General features: G+C 46.3%; 1 protein-coding gene across 1 annotated transcript in view; it reads right to left on the reverse strand.

Moving 5' to 3' along the window:
* hephl1b (hephaestin-like 1b) overlaps positions 1 to 17041 on the reverse strand; it is a 48570-nt gene that overhangs the window by 8297 nt on the left and 23232 nt on the right. Inside the window, 2 exon segments of the mRNA XM_060908585.1 lie at positions 3081 to 3288; positions 10104 to 10316. Coding sequence (XP_060764568.1) covers positions 3081 to 3288; positions 10104 to 10316 — 421 coding nt within the window.

The raw sequence follows: 17041 nt of genomic DNA on the forward strand, positions 1-17041 counted from the left end.
GTCGTGGGCAAGCTGGAGCCTATCCCAGCTAACTACGGGCGAAAGGCGGGGTATACCCTGGACAAGTCACCAGGTCATCACAGGGCTGACACATAGACACAGACAACCATTCACACTCACATTCACACCTACGGTCAATTTAGAGTCACCAGTTAACCTAACCTGCATGACTTTGGACTGTGGGGGAAACTGGAGCACCTGGAGGAAACCCACGTGGACACGGGGAGAACATGCAAACTCCGCACAGGAAGGCCCTCGCTGGCCACGGGGCTTGAACCCGGACCTTCTTGCTGTGAGGCAACAGCGCTAACCACTACACCACTATGCCGCCCAGCTTCTATATCTTTGCAATAAATTAATTCCATCATTCAATATTCAAAGTATTCCTCAATTAACTTGTTTTTGATCATCATACATCCTTATTTTATTTTTTCCTTTCTTACTTTTTGAATAAAAACCCTTTTTGTATCACTACCCTTCTAATGCATAACATGGGTCAAAAACGACCTGCATTCATTTTCCAGGTTATTTCATGTATGGCTGAGTGTTTCTATGATATACTTTTGAAATACATTCATTTTGTCATTTACTTTTCCAAATATGCAGTAAATATCTTGTTTTTGTTTAGCACAAATCATCATTTTTATTTTTCCTTTCTTAAGTTATGAAGAAGCACAGCTTTTGTAATTCTACATCAAGTTTACACACATGGGTCAGAAACGACCCGCATGCATTTACTACAGCGTTTGGTGGGAACTGTGAATTGTGCTTGTGTCAGACATTTCACAGCTCAGCACAGCGCCCTTTGCCCATCTAATACATGGAAGTAATGTTTTTCAATTGTTCTAACATTACCTTAGAAAAAAATTGATTATGTTTAGGTTACCTTGAGAGTGAGTAGATTACTTGTCAGAAAGTTACAAGTAATTACTATTAGCTACCTAGCTGTTGACATATTCTACTTTAGTTAGCTAATTTTATTGTAGTTGGCTTAGCTAACTACATAGTTAATAAATAAATAACTGGCCCCATTCACTGCTAAAGTAATTACTTGAAACAAATTATTATTATAGTATTAAGACATTTAATTTTAAATCACACTTGGATGACCCATGTGTAGTAATATAGAAAGTATTTTTGTTCATAAAGTAGGAAAGAAAAAATTAAATTAATCTCATCTCATTATCTCTAGCCGCTTTATCCTGTTCTACAGGGTCGCAGGCAAGCTGGAGCCTATCCCAGCTGGCTACGGGCGAAAGGCGGGGTACACCCTGGACAAGTCACCAGGTCATCACAGGGCTGACACATAGACACAGACAACCATTCACACTCACATTCACACCTACGGTCAATTTAGAGTCACCAGTTAACCTAACCTGCATGTCTTTGGACTGTGGGGGAAACCGGAGCACCCGGAGGAAACCCACGCGGACACGGGGAGAACATGCAAACTCCGCACAGAAAGGCCCTCGCCGGCCACGGGGCTCAAACCCGGACCTTCTTGCTGTGAGGCGACAGCGCTAACCACTACACCACCGTGCTGCCCTAATTAAATTAATGATTTGTGGTAATTAAAAACAAGATATTTAAAGAATACTTGAAATATTCAATCATAAAATAAGTTGATTTCAAAAGATAGAGCAAAGAAAAACTCAGTCAGCATGAAATAACCTGGAAAATGAATGCAGGTCATTTTTGACCCATGTTGTGCATTAGAAGGGGTGTGCATATGTTTTGCATCAAAGGGTTAACCTTAGCTGATGCAGTCAGTCGCTTCTCATTTCTTAAACAACCATGTTGGAAAACATATTCCATTGTTGTGGAAAAGATGTCACTCTATTTCAGAAGGGTCAAATTATTGGCCTGCATCAAGCAAAGAAAACAACAAAGCAGACAGACTGCTGAAATGACTGGAATTGGGTTAAGAACTGTCTAGAGCATCATTAAAACCCTGAAGGATAGTGGTGAACTACCTAGACAAGGCCAATGTGTAAGCATTACTGAGACCAGACCTTCCCTCAAAACTCAGCATAAAAACAAGACAAGAATGATGAGTGTAGTGAAGGTGCACCAGACAACCATCTCAAGAGCTCTGCATAATTGAGGACTCTATGAGAGGGTGGCTAGAAAGAATCCATTGCTCAAGAAGGGCCATATGAAAGCAAAAGAGTGACCCAGTGGTTTTGTTTGGTTGGTTTAGTGTGGTGAGACCAAGATTGGGATACTGTATTTGGGCAAGTTTCAAAGCACTATGTGTGGTGCAAACTTAATGCAGGCCATACCACAATAAACATCATCTCTGGTGAAATATGTTGGTGGCAGTATAATCCGCTGAGGACACTTTTCATCATTAGATTTGAGAACAGATGGAGCAAAATACAGGGGTATATAATAAGAGAACCTGCATCAATGAGCCATCAAGTCTGCCAGGAAGAATGGGCCAAAATTATTCACAAACAGTGTGAAAAGTTGGTAGGAACTTACCCTAACAGACTTAAAACTGTTATTGCAGCAAAAGTTGATTCTACCAATGTATTAGTCTGAAGGGATTGGATACTTATACAAGCAGATTTTTTTTTTTTTTTTTTTTGATCTGATGACATAAAATGAATTTTGACTTTGAAATTTTACTTTAAGAGCATATTTGTTTGCAATTAAAAATACTGGCTGGAATAATGTGTGTCATTTGTAATCCAGACAATTCTGATGACTTTTAAGGGAATTTAATACTTTTGCAAAGCACTGTATTTGTTTGAATTAGGAAATGTGACAGATAAAGGTTATTATGTCACAAAATATCTGAGATTCAATATCAGGCAACTTCAAGCCAAGGCATATCAATTTACTCGGAAAAGGAGACTCCTCATATCAGTTTATGGACGATTGCACTTTGCATAATCATCGAATAAGGATTTCTTGATAAAATTAGAGATGCTTCTGTTGCATTTTCTGTTGTATAATGACATTCTGTGCAAAAGTGCTAAGTCAAGCAATTTATTGTTCAATGCAAAAAAAATATAGTTGTCAAGTCATTTATTTTGGCTGAGATACCTGGGTTTTCTATGTGTGTTTGTATATACCTATCCTCCTCTGTGGTGTTGAAGATCTGGAGCTCCCAGGTACGATTTGGTGAGTAGTCCCACTCTAGCTCTTCTGCGGAGATGTAGTAGTGTGCTGTGGGAGCTGGGGGAGGAGCAGACGAGCTCTGCCCACAATTTTTCACTCTGTACTGCTGCCTCATCCCTCCCATATAATGGTCACTCACTCTGCAGCTCACCTCAAAAAGTCCTGTATTCACACACAACCAGACACACATGCATACTGTATATCCCCTTCGGACATAATGTGTACAATTGTACACATGAAGTTCCATAGCATGAAGTTCCATAGCATTTTTCCTTGTATCCAAAGGGGATATAACATATGAACCACCAACAGTTCAACCGGCCAGCAGGTTTAACTAATGCTCTTATACACATTAATGCAGAAAGTCTAAAGACAGAAGAGATGAGTGTCCATGAGTCTCTGCACTTTAACCACATGGCCTCAGTGCAGGAGCTATGTATGTACAGCAGAACAAAGTTCTTTATCTGTAAAACAGACTGTGAGACTACTGTTTTCACAATGCACAAAATCATGTACACCACAAACAAACTTCAAAGGTGGTCTGAATACAGTTTGCTTGTGGATCACTGAGGTCTGTGTTAATTTGTTGTGTTCACATATGCAAAAAAAATTCCGACTCATCAATCTGAGACTGCTTCCATCCATCCATTATCTGTAGCTGAGCAATTCCAGCGTTATGGACGTGACACTTGAACTCAAAATGGCAACAAATGACCCAGTGCATGTTTTATTGTCTCCCAGTATTTAAACAGGTGTTGCATATTTTAAGGCTGTACCATACTGGAGAAGTGATAGAACAAGAACAATTCCCATAGTACATCTAGGGCATGCCAGAAAATGCCAATAAAAGATGCGTTATGGATGTGACAGAAAAAGTATCACTTTTCTTGGGTGACTGTACATTTTTATCAAACTCTGTGAAATTGTAAACCTAATGTCGAAATGGAGATATCCATTTGATAGAGGGGTCCAAGGTGAATATTAAAAAATCTTTGTTTAAAATATTTTGGATTTCATGCAGAGTTTCGGAAGGAAAAGTCAGCGTTATGGATGTGACGAAATTCCGTTACGGATGTGACGCGTCTGAAATAGACATGGCATATGTTTAGAAAATCAGCAATTTAACCACCATAACCCTTTGAAAAACTCTCTAAATATCAGCTAAAACTATCAAAGTTCTTAAATAATATTTAGAATGGCTATTGTTTTGCTGTTTTGTGGATTTTAGCATACATTTCTGTGGCTTGTGGCAATAATATAGAATTGTACATGATCAAAGTTGATTTTAGCTTGGGTTTTACATTATAAGAAAGAAAGACTGACTGACATATTAGGTTGGTTACAAATTGGTTCAACTTATTCACCTCTGTAAAATACAGGCCTAGGTGATATCTCTGGGAGTGGTTTTGATGTATTACATGTTGCTTTAATTTTGCATGGTGAGGTTGACATTTACATGGAATTGCCCAGCTGCTTATCCTGTGCAGGGTTGCAGGCAAGCTGGAGCCTATCCCAGCTGACTATGGGCAAGAGGTGGGGTACACCCTGGACAAGTCACCAGGTCATCACAGGGCTGACACGTAAAGACAACCAACCATTCACATCTACGGTCAATTTAGAGCCACCAATTAGCCTAACCTGCATGTCTTTGGGGGAAATTGGAGCACCCAGAGGAAACCCACGCAGACACAGGGAGAACATGAAAACTCCACACAGAAAGGCCTTTGTCAGTTACTGGGCTTGAACCCAGGACCTTCTTGCTGTGAGGCGACAGTGCTAACCATTACACCAGCATGCTGCCCTCTGAGACTGCTTGTATCACTGAAATGGGCCAAGTGTGAAAACATACTTCGTCAAGATTGGAGCTCTAGTGATTAAGTACAAGAATGTGTCATGCACACTAAACCACACCCTCAGAATACAGGGTGGGCCAAAAGTAGGTATACACTTTACACATATCAGTACACAAAACAGTGTATACCTACTTTTGGCCCACCCTGTATGTAGGAGTCAATGGAGTTGAGTGGTGGTGCAGGAGGCCATGCTACACAACCAGCAGCCAACAGAGGGCGGTAGCAGCACACAGTGAGAGCAGCCATATGCGAGAACTCAGGTGCGCAGGCTGATTAACTTGAACTGCCTGCAACTTCCAGGCAGGATATTTAAGGACAGCTATTGATGCAGCCCTTTGTCACACTTTTGTAGACAGGTATGTCAGGGCTTTGCCTGCGGTAAGCATAAAAGGGAAAAGAAAAGGCAAATAAGGATAGAAAACCCTTTGAAAAGAAAAGTACAAAGAAAATGGAAGGAAAGAAGGGACAAAAGTGATTTAAGGCATGACAAAGAGAAACAAATTCAGACAAAGATATAGGACACAAGAGGTTGCCCCGAGGAACTTATTCCTGTTTTGATATTTTATATGTACCTATTTAGTGAGGAGGATTCCTTTGTTTGAGAACACCGTTTTGGCTTATCCTTTGGCCTACTCCACCTCCACTGTGGTGCCGTGATAGAGTGTATGCTTCTGGAGCTTCCTGGTTTGTTTTGTTTTTCAAAGTTCACAAAAACCCATACAACCCCTTTCCTTAAACATTTATCTTATATACATATTTATTAGACAGACACAAGTCTTTTACTGGGAAATATGACACTCATATTTTTAATGCAAATGACATCCAGGAATTTGAGTAACATCTCATTATCTCTAGCTGCTTTATCCTGTCCTACAGGGTCACAGGCAAGCTGGAGCCTATCCCAGCTGACTACAGGCGAAAGGCGGAGTACACCCTGGACAAGGCGCCAGGTCATCACAAGGCTGACACATAGACACAGACAACCATTCACACTCAATTTAGAGTCACCAGTTAACCTAGCCTGCATGTCTTTGGACTGTGGGGGAAACCGGAGCACCCAGAGGAAACCCATGGGGAGAACATGCAAACTCTGCACAGAAAGGCCCTCGCCGGCCACGGGGCTCGAACCCGGACCTTCTTGCTGTCAGGCGACAGCGCTAACCACTACACCACCGTGCTGCCCCATTTGCGTAACATATTTTCCAATATTCTCACTCATGAGTATAATGACAAATTGTTTTGATAAATTTGGGTACCTTTTTATTTGTGAATGTATCTATATAATACAAAGAAAATCACACGTTGGTTTGAAGATATGAAGTTTATCTTCTCATGTTGAAAAACTCAAATTTTTAATATGAAATACATCATGGATCTGAGTGACATACAGTGCCTTGAAAAAGTATTTATACCCCTTGAACTTTTTCACATTTTTCCATCTTACAATCACGAACTTAAAAGTTTTTTATTGAGATTTTATGTGGTAGACCAACACAGAGTAGCACATAATTGTGAAGTGAAATGAAAATGATAAATGGTCTTCAAAATTTTAAACAAATAAAAATCTGAAAAATGTGGTGTGCATTAGTATTCAGCCCCCCTGCGTCAATACTTTGTAGAGCCACCTTTTGCTGCAATTACCGTACAGCTGCAACTCTTTTGTGGTATGTCTCTACCAGCTTTGCACATCTAGACACTGAAATTTTTGCCCATTCTTCTTTGCAAAATAGCTCAAGCTCAGCCAGATTGGATGGAGAGCATCTGTGAACAGCAATTTTCAAGTCTTGCCACAGATGCTCAATGGGATTTAGGTCTGGACTTTGACTGGGCCATTCTAACAAATGAATATTCTTTGATCTAAACCATTCCATTGTAGCTCTGGCTGTATGTTTAGGGTCATTGTCTTGCTGGAAGGTGAATCTCCTTCCCAGTCTCAAGTCTTTTGCAGCCTCCAACAGGTTTTCTTCCAGAATTGCCCTGTATTTAGCTCCATCCATCTTCCCATCAACTCTGACCAGCTTCCCTGTCCCTGCTGAAGAAAAGCATCCCCATAGCATGATGCTGCCACCACCATGTTTCACAGTGGGGATGGTGTGTGCAGGGTGATGAGTAGTGTTAGTTTTCCACCACACATAGCGCTTTGCATTTAGGCCAAAAAGTTCAATTTTGGTCTCATCTGACCAAAGCACCTTCTTCGACATGTTTGCTGTGTCCCCTACATGGCTTCTGGCAAACTGCAAACGGGACTTCTTATGCCTGTCTTTCAACAATGGCTTTCTTTTTGCCACTCTTCCAAAAAGGCCAGGTTTGTGGAGTGTACGACTTATAGTTGTCCTGTGCACAGATTCTCCCACCTGAGCTGTGGATTTCTGCAGCTCCTCCAGAGTGATCATGGGCCTCTTGGCTGCTTCTCTGACCAGTGCTCTCCTTGCTCGCTCTGTCAGTTTAGGTAGACGGCCATGTCTTGGTAGGTTTGCAGTTGTGCCATACTTTTTCCATTTTTGAATGATGGATTGAACAGTGCTTCTTGAGATGTTCAGAGCTTGGGATATTTTTTTATAACCTAACCCTGCTTTAAACTTCTCCAGAACTTTATCCCTGACCTGTCTGGTGAGTTCTTTGGTCTTCATGATGCTGTTTGTTCTTCAGTGTTCTCTAACAAATCATTGAGGCCTTCACAGAACAAATGTATTTATGCTGAGAGTAAATTACACACAGTAGGACTCTATTAACTAATTATATGACTTCTGCAGGCAATTGATTGCACCAGATTGTATTTAGAGGTATCAGAGTACAGGGGGCTGAATACTAATGCACACCACATTTTTCAGATTTTTATTTGTTTAAAATTTTGAAGACCATTTATCATTTTCATTTTACTTCACAATTATGTGCTACTCTGTGTTGGTCTATCACATAAAATCTCAATAAAAAACTTTTAAGTTCGTGGTTGTAAGGTGGAAAAATGTGAAAAAGTTCAAGGGGTATGAATACTTTTTCAAGACACTGTATTTTCCGATATTACACTCCGATGACGTCATAGTGCAGCGGCCAACCCTTGAAAAGCCCTCTAAAAAGAGGTGGTACCCCTCCAGGCGGTAGAACAAAGCGGGACCTGTTTTATTTGAAGGGTATGGGTGTCTATTTCATGAAAAACATGGTTGTACAAAATAAATATTGTAACAACATATGGATTAACCCCTTATTTGCTGGACCATCTGCAAAATTCTGTATGGCCAAAGTTTTCTGTAATTTGAACCTAATTCTCATTCCAACTAAGGTAAGAGTTGTGGGAGGAAGGCCTATGGCCATCTTAATTACTGCATGCTGCATGCTGAACAGTCCTAAGCAGCACATGGCTTCATGTACAATGACTGGAACTCTGTGTTTCTATGGGCAGCCAACGCTGGATTATGTAATTGCTGTGGCCACCAAACCTCAGTCTGGCCACTATCCCAGGATTGCATCAGGTTCTGTACACGAAAGAATCAGCACCAGCCGAAGTCCGTGATATCACTCACCTCTACTGTACGGACAGTAACTGCTCAGAAGGTACCAAGTGTGTTTGTGTGTCGGCAGGGCTCTTCTGCATTGACATTTGTGAGTGTGTTTCCTGTCCGAATGTCCCCCATGATCAGGAGACATTGGCAGAGATGTGAATGACATACAGCATGGCATTTTCTACATGAATCTCTACTTGACCACCCCTTGACATAATGAGTGAACGAGATTTCAACCTGAGAATAAAAAGGGTTATAATTATTGAAAGTCATGTTTGATCGAAATGAAGGCCTATTATTTACTAGTAACTGTTCAGGGTTAACAGCACAAAAGAATCCCCAGATCTGCACAAAATGAACAAAATATATTCTATTCGTTTTCGTGTTGTTGTACACACCATCCAAATAATATGTGTGTATTGTTTCAATACAAAAACATCAACAGGTTTTTATAGAAGAGGAAGCAGATGTTTAGTAAGATAGTGCTTTTCAAAAATATCTTATGCTAGCAAACCTAATTTCATGATCAAAGATGTCGGCAATGTTTTGTATGACCAATGACCCGATCAACCTGTATTAGCTAGGAAGGGGTTAAATTGCTTGAAAACATGTCTCAGACTACATTTGCATCTTTGAAATAATGATTTCTCTCCTTAGTAATGTACAACTCATCCATAGAGAAAATATCGGCTTCATTTTCTCAAATTGTGATTTCAACGTTAAATCCGGGTTTATGCGCAGTCGCAAACAAAGGGTTAATTGGCAGTGTTGTACCCATTCTGAACAATTCAAACTGGTATTTTTGAATAAAAGACATCTAAAACTATAGAATGATATAAGTTTTCCCTTATTTTCCTGACAATTAATCATTTATAATTGAAATATTCAACGAACAACCTGAAAAAAACTCAAAAATATTTGGATTCTAAGGGGTTAATACACCCATAAATTGATGAAAATCAAATTAAATGCCCAGAAAGGTTGCATTAGCATATCATGGACCTAAATGATGCAGTATATTGATGCCCACACATCAATATGTGCATTCATTGCAGAGGAAATGCCTCTGGTATAGCGATACAGAATTTTGCAGATGGTCCGGCAAATAAGGACCATATGTTGTTACAATATTAATTTTGTACAACCATGTTTTTTATGAAGTAGACACCCATACCCTTCAAATAAAACAGGTCCCGCTTTGTTCTACCGCCTGGAGGGGTATGCCCTTTATTTTCAGCTCCTCGCCATTGGTCTATCACTCCCAGTGTTTTCCTGCTGATTTGACATGCATTGTCAAAATGGTGAACCAGTTCAAAATTAAAATTCTTTTGATTAACTTGCATTTTTTGTGGATGTGCCTATATGATAAAAAGAATATTACACGATGGTGTGAAGATGTGCAAGAGGGACAGCAACCTGCCAGAGCACCACAATCGTGCCACAGTCGTGCACCCCTGCACACCTACATTCAAATACTCATTCACACCTATGGGCAATTTAGTGTATCCAAGGAATCCACCTCTCAGCACCTGACTGAATGGCAGGAAGAAACTGGAGAACCTGGACAAACTATTATTTTGAAAAAAAACACTGGTGTAAGCATATGATCAAAGGCATTACTGACCAGTTGTATCTGGCTGCATGGAAACCCTGACAGGAGTGTGTGGGAACACAGCAAGGGTATCACGGTTCATGCCATTTCTGTGGAAGGTGTTTCCCTGGAAGTACACCCCATGAATGTCCACTTCTGTGCCAAGTCCTAGGAGGTATCATCTGACCTGGTCACTCTTACACATCTCCAACCCTGGTAGATTCCCGTACATGTAGCCATTCACCGCTGCACCGCACCGACAGATGAAACACACATAAAATTACCCAGGATGGAATATCATATACAGTGGTGTTTGAAAGTTTGTGAACCCTTTAGAATTTTCTATATTTCTGCATAAATATGACCTAAAACATCATCAGATTTTCACACAAGTCCTAAAAGTAAATAAAGAGTACCCAGTAAAACAAATGAGACAAAAATATTATACTTGGTCATTTATTTATTGAGGAAAATGATCTAATGTTACATATCTGTGAGTGGCAAAAGTATGTGAACCTCTAGGATAAGCAGTTAATTTGAAGGTGAAATTAGTCAGTGTTTTCAATCAGTGGAATGACAATCAGGTGTGAGTGGGCACCCTGTTTTATTTAAAGAACAGGGATCTATCAAAGTCTGATCTTCACAACACATGTTTGTGGAAGTGTATCATGGCACAAACAAAGGAGATTTCTGAGGACCTCAGAAAAAGTGCTGTTGATGCTCATCAGGCTGGAAAAGGTTACAAAACCATCTCTAAAGAGTTTGGACTCCGCCAATCCACAGTCAGACAGATTGTGTATAAATGGAGGAAATTCAAGACCATTGTTACCCTCCCCAGGAGTGGTCGACCAACAAAGATCACTCCAAGAGCAAGGCGTGTAATAGTCAGCGAGGTCACAAAGGACTCCAGGGCAACTTCTAAGCAACTGAAGGCCTCTCTCACATTGGCTAATGTTAATGATCATGAGTCCACCATCAGGAGAACGCTGAACAACAATGGTGTGCATGGCAGGGTTGCAAGGAGAAAGCCACTGCTCTCCAAAAAGAATATTGCTGCTCGTCTACAGTTTGCTAAAGATCACGTGGACAAGCCAGAAGGCTATTGGAAAAATGTTTTGTGGACGGATGAGACCAAAATAGAACTTTTTGGTTTAAATGAGAAGCGTTATGTTTGGAGAAAGGAAAACACTGCGTTCCAGCATAAGAACCTTATCCCATCTGTGGTGGTAGTATCATGGTTTGGGCATGTTTTGCTGCATCTGGGCCAGGACAGCTTTCCATCATTGATGGAACAATGAATTCTGAATTATAGAGATCTTGCAGTCACATGACCGGAAAGTACACAACTGCCATCTTGTCGGTCAAAAACACCGCTGAATACTGCTGCACTCGTGTACAGAATGGATCAATTTCAACCGACGGACTACACGGCTCATTTTTCTAATGAACAGATAACTAGATTGTGGCAGCGGGGGCGTGGTCAAGCACCGGTCTGTGACAGGAGGGCGGAGTTGGGGAAGGTAAGTGGCAGAATCGCTTCACCTGAGTGTCATTAACCTGTGTTTTGTGTGTTCTCCCCAGTAAACCGCCCTATTTAAGGAGGGAGAGCGAGAGCAGAGGCAGACCCGGACGAGACGCTGTGTGTGTGTCTCTCGCGCTATTGTGAAAGAGTGTTGTAACCCTGAAAAGTGTGGCAATAAAGCCGTTAGACAAACCTGATCTCTGTCCTGCCGTCCTCTGTGCTCCACCCACACGCGATTCTTGCTACAGTGGTGCCGAAACCCGGGATCGTGGAGCACCTGTCCTGCAGCCCCATGGAATCCTCCCCGTTCGCGGACTTGGTCCACGCCCTCGCCACGGCCCAGCAGAGCCAGCACCAGGCTCTCGTCACACTCCGGAAGGAGCAGGAGCGCCGCTTCGAAGCCCTGGTGCTGGCTCAACAGGAAGACCGTGAGGCGTTCCGGCGCCTCCTCGCGTCGGCGGGGTCCACCAGCGCCCCGGCCGCGGGCCCATCTCCCATCACCTTGACTAAGATGGGCCCGCAGGACGACCCCGAGGCGTTCATCGCATTATTCGAACAGGTCGCCGAAGCCTCGGGGTGGCCGATGGAACAGCGCGCGGCGCGCCTCCTCCCCCTCCTGACGGGAGAGGCGCAGTTAGCCGCACTACAGCTCCCCGCCGACCACCGGCTGGCCTACGCCGACCCTCGCCGGGCTGTCCTCCAGCGCGTGGGGCGCACGCCGGAGCAGCAGCGCCAGCGCTTCCGCGCGCTGCGAATGGAGGAAGTCGGCAGCCCGTTCGCGTTCGGCCAGCAGCTCCGGGACGCCTGCTGGCGGTGGCTGAGGGCCGAAGATCGCGACGCCGAGGGGATCATCGACCAGGTGGCGCTGGAGCAGTTCATCGCCCGCCTACCCGCCGGAACCGCGGAGTGGGTCCAGTGCCACCGCCCGGCGTCGCTGGATCAGGCCGTAGGACTGGCGGAGGATCATCTGGCGGCTGTCCCGGCGGCAGGACAACGGATGTCTTCTTCTCTCTCCTCTTCTCTCTCTCTCTCTCTTCCCCCTCCGCCCGTGTCCCGTCCTCGCCCCATTCCCCCACCACGGAGGCGGGGGCCGGCCCCACCCCAGCCGGCCCGCCGCACCCGTGGTGCCCTCCCGTTTCTCCCTTCTGTGTCTGTCTCTCCCCCCCCTCAGGTGAGTGACCCTCAAACCACAGCTGCAGAGGGGAGGCCCGGGCCGGTTTGCTGGCGCTGCGGGGAACCGGGCCACCTGCAGCAACAGTGTGCCGCGATGGAGGTGGGGGCGGTGGTGCGGATCCCCGACGCGCCAGAGGCTGCCCTCGATCAGGCCGGAGCATATCGCATACCGGTAAGTGTACAAGGGGCGACCTATCAGGCGTTGGTGGATTCGGGTTGCAACCAGACCTTGATCCGCCAAAGCCTGGTGCAAGACGAGGCATTGGGGGGACCACAAGGGGTGAAGGTGTTGTGTGTGCACGGGGATGTTCACTGCTACCCGTTGGTGTCGGTCCACATACATTTCAGAGGGGACAAATCTATAGTGAAGGCGGCGGTTAATCCTCGCCTTACCCACTCTTTAATCTTGGGGACTGATTGGCCGGGATTCCGGGGGTTGATGGCACACCTAGTAAAGAGTGGGTCCTGCCGGTTAGCCGGGGGGGGTCCCGGTGTCGTTTTGGCTGGAGCTGCGGTCGCAGGGCCGTCTACGTCATCTCCGCGACAGAGTGAGGGGCCCCCGGCTCCTCCTCTTTCTATTGGGGAATCCCTCGTGGATTTCCCACTGGAACAATCGCGAGACGAAACTCTGCGACACGCGTTTGACCAAGTGAGAGTAATCGATGGTCAAACGCTCCAGCCGAATGCCACCCCGACCTTCGCCTATTTTTCCATTTTAAAAGATAGGTTATACCGAGTGATGCAGGACACTCAGACGAAGGAGCGTGTCACCCAGTTGTTAATTCCAAAGAGCCGTCGGGAATTGGTATTCCAGGCGGCTCACTTTAATCCCATGGCGGGACACCTCGGGCAGGATAAAACACTCGCCCGGATAATGGCCCGATTCTATTGGCCGGGGATTCGCGGCGACGTCCGTAAGTGGTGTACGGCGTGCCGCGAATGCCAGTTAGTAAATCCAGCGGCCATTCCAAAAGCGCCCTTGCGCCCCCTACCATTAATCGAGACCCCGTTTGAACGAATTGGGATGGATCTCGTCGGGCCATTAGATTGGTCAACACGAGGGTACCGCTTTATATTGGTTCTGGTGGACTATGCAACGCGATACCCGGAAGCGGTGCCTCTTCGCAATATCTCCGCATGTAGTATTGCAGAGGCCCTCTTCCACGTCATCTCCCGGGTCGGAATCCCGAAAGAGATTCTGACTGATCAAGGCACCTCGTTTATGTCACGAACACTGGCCGAACTGTATGGGCTACTGGGTATTAAGCCGATCCGCACCAGCGTGTATCACCCACAAACGGACGGTTTAGTCGAACGGTTCAACCGCACCCTCAAGAATATTATCAAAAAATTCGTAAGTGAGGACGCACGTAACTGGGATAAGTGGCTCGAACCCTTGTTGTTTGCAGTGCGAGAGGTCCCCCAAGCCTCCACGGGGTTCTCCCCATTTGAATTACTGTATGGGCGTAAGCCGCGCGGCATCTTAGATGTACTGCGGGAAAATTGGGAGGAGGGACCTTCGCAGAGCAAAAATGAAATTCAATATGTTATGGATCTGCGCGCAAAACTCCACACGCTCACCCACTTAACTCAGGAGAACTTGCGGCAGGCCCAGGAACGGCAAACCCGCCTGTACAACAAGGGCACGCGCCTTAGAGAGTTCACTCCGGGAGATAAGGTACTCGTCCTGTTGCCCACGTCGAGCTCCAAATTAATCGCCAAGTGGCAAGGGCCCTTCGAGGTCACACGGCGAGTCGGGGACGTCGACTATGAGGTTAGGCGAACGGACAGGGAGGGGGCGCTACAGATCTACCACCTCAATCTGCTGAAGCTCTGGAATGAGGAGGTCCCCGTGGCGTTGGTGTCGGTAGTTCCGGAGAAGGCGGAGCTGGGGCCGGAGATCCAAAAAGGGTCATTGGCATCTCGCACCTCTCCGGTCCCCTGTGGAGACCACCTCTCCCCGACCCAACTCACGGAGGTCGCCCAGTTGCAGGCCGAGTTTTCGGATGTGTTCTCGCCCCGGCCCGGACGCACCAACCTCATAGAACACCACATAGAGACGCCCCCGGGGGTGGTAGTGCGTAGCCGTCCTTATAGATTACCCGAACACAAAAAAAAGGTGGTTCGGGAAGAACTTCAGGCCATGCTCGAAATGGGCATCGTCGAGGAGTCCCACAGTGACTGGAGCAGCCCGGTGGTCTTGGTTCCCAAGGCCGACGGCTCGGTCCGGTTCTGTGTGGACTATAGAAAAGTCAATGTGGTGTCTAAATTCGACGCGTACCCAATGCCTCGTATTGATGAGCTGCTTGATCGACTAGGCACGGCTCGCTTTTACTCGACACTGGATTTGACGAAGGGATATTGGCAGATCCCCTTGACTCCATTATCCCGGGAAAAAACGGCCTTTTCCACACCGTTCGGCTTACACCAGTTCGTCACACTTCCGTTTGGGCTGTTTGGGGCGCCCGCTACGTTTCAGCGGCTGATGGACCGGATCCTCCGGCCCCACGCCACCTATGCGGCCGCTTACTTAGACGACATAATCATTTATAGTAATGACTGGCAGCGGCACCTGCAACACCTGAGGGCCGTCCTTAGGTCGCTGAGGCGGGCGGGGCTCACTGCCAACCCGAAGAAGTGTGCGATTGGGCGGGTGGAAGTACGGTATCTGGGCTTCCACTTGGGTAACGGGCAGGTGCGTCCCCAAATTAATAAGACAGCAGCGATTGCGGCCTGCCCGAGACCCAAGACCAAAAAGGGGGTGAGACAGTTCCTGGGGCTGGCTGGCTATTATCGTAGGTTCATACCTAATTATTCGGACGTCACCAGCCCGCTGACTGACCTCACTAAAAAGGGGGCGCCAGATCCGGTCCAGTGGACGGAGCAGTGCCAGCGGGCTTTCTCTGAGGTAAAGGCTGCACTGTGTGGGGGGCCACTTTTGCACTCCCCTGACTTCTCTCTCCCCTTTTTGTTGCAGACGGATGCGTCGGACAGAGGGCTGGGGGCCGTTTTGTCCCAGCAGGTGGGGGGAGAGGACCGCCCAGTGTTGTACATCAGCCAGAAGCTGTCAGTGCGTGAGGGGCGCTACAGCACTATCGAGAAGGAGTGCCTGGCCATCAAGTGGGCGGTCCTCGCCCTCCGTTACTACCTGCTGGGGCGCTCTTTCACCCTCTGTTCGGACCACGCGCCCCTCCAGTGGCTCCACCGCATGAAGGATGCCAACGCGCGGATCACCCGTTGGTATCTGGCGCTCCAACCTTTCAACTTCAAGGTGGTCCACAGGCCGGGGGCGCAGATGGTCGTGGCGGACTTCCTCTCCCGTCAAGGGGGGGGGGGAGTCGGCTGCGGGCCGGACGGGCGCCCGGCCTGAGTCGGGCGGTGGGGGTATGTGGCAGCGGGGGCGTGGTCAAGCACCGGTCTGTGACAGGAGGGCGGAGTTGGGGAAGGTAAGTGGCAGAATCGCTTCACCTGAGTGTCATTAACCTGTGTTTTGTGTGTTCTCCCCAGTAAACCGCCCTATTTAAGGAGGGAGAGCGAGAGCAGAGGCAGACCCGGACGAGACGCTGTGTGTGTGTCTCTCGCGCTATTGTGAAAGAGTGTTGTAACCCTGAAAAGTGTGGCAATAAAGCCGTTAGACAAACCTGATCTCTGTCCTGCCGTCCTCTGTGCTCCACCCACACGCGATTCTCGCTACATAGATATATGTCTAAAATAAACGATCTACAGATTTGTGACCCTTGTGGCTTACCGGACGGAGTTTTCACGACCGGATTTTGAACTGCCAGCGGAATACCCGGACATGTATAATTACCTCATTAACTTTCCCTCGCTGTTCAGTGGTGAAGCACTGCGTGCTTATAAATCTCTGGACAGTTATCTTTACAGAAATTCAGGATTTGTCAGCGACTCAGATGTGGCATCTTGTAAACAAGAATCCTCATTGGATGGGTAAGTCACTTAAGTATTGAGTATAGCACTGACCAGCCGATTATAGAATAGAATAAGGTAATTCCAAATCGTCCGTCTTGTTTACATGGATCTGGCGTTGGAGAGGTAGAGGCTTGGCAGTGGAGATTTGAGTAGCTGTTTTCTGAGCTTAGTCAACAGGCCGGCTCTGCAGCCTCGCTTTTGCTTCCGCTCCCGGCACCGCCTCCTTCGCTTTGCTTCAGATAACAATCCACGGAGACCCCGCTGGTCTCGCTATCTCGTCCGGAATGTTTTTTTTTTTCTCGTCCGGAATGTTGTGCATGCGATGGAAATCGCTACAAACCGTCAT

This window comes from Neoarius graeffei, chromosome 25 (genome assembly GCF_027579695.1).
Source record: "Neoarius graeffei isolate fNeoGra1 chromosome 25, fNeoGra1.pri, whole genome shotgun sequence".
Classification (NCBI taxonomy): Eukaryota; Metazoa; Chordata; class Actinopteri; order Siluriformes; family Ariidae; genus Neoarius; species Neoarius graeffei.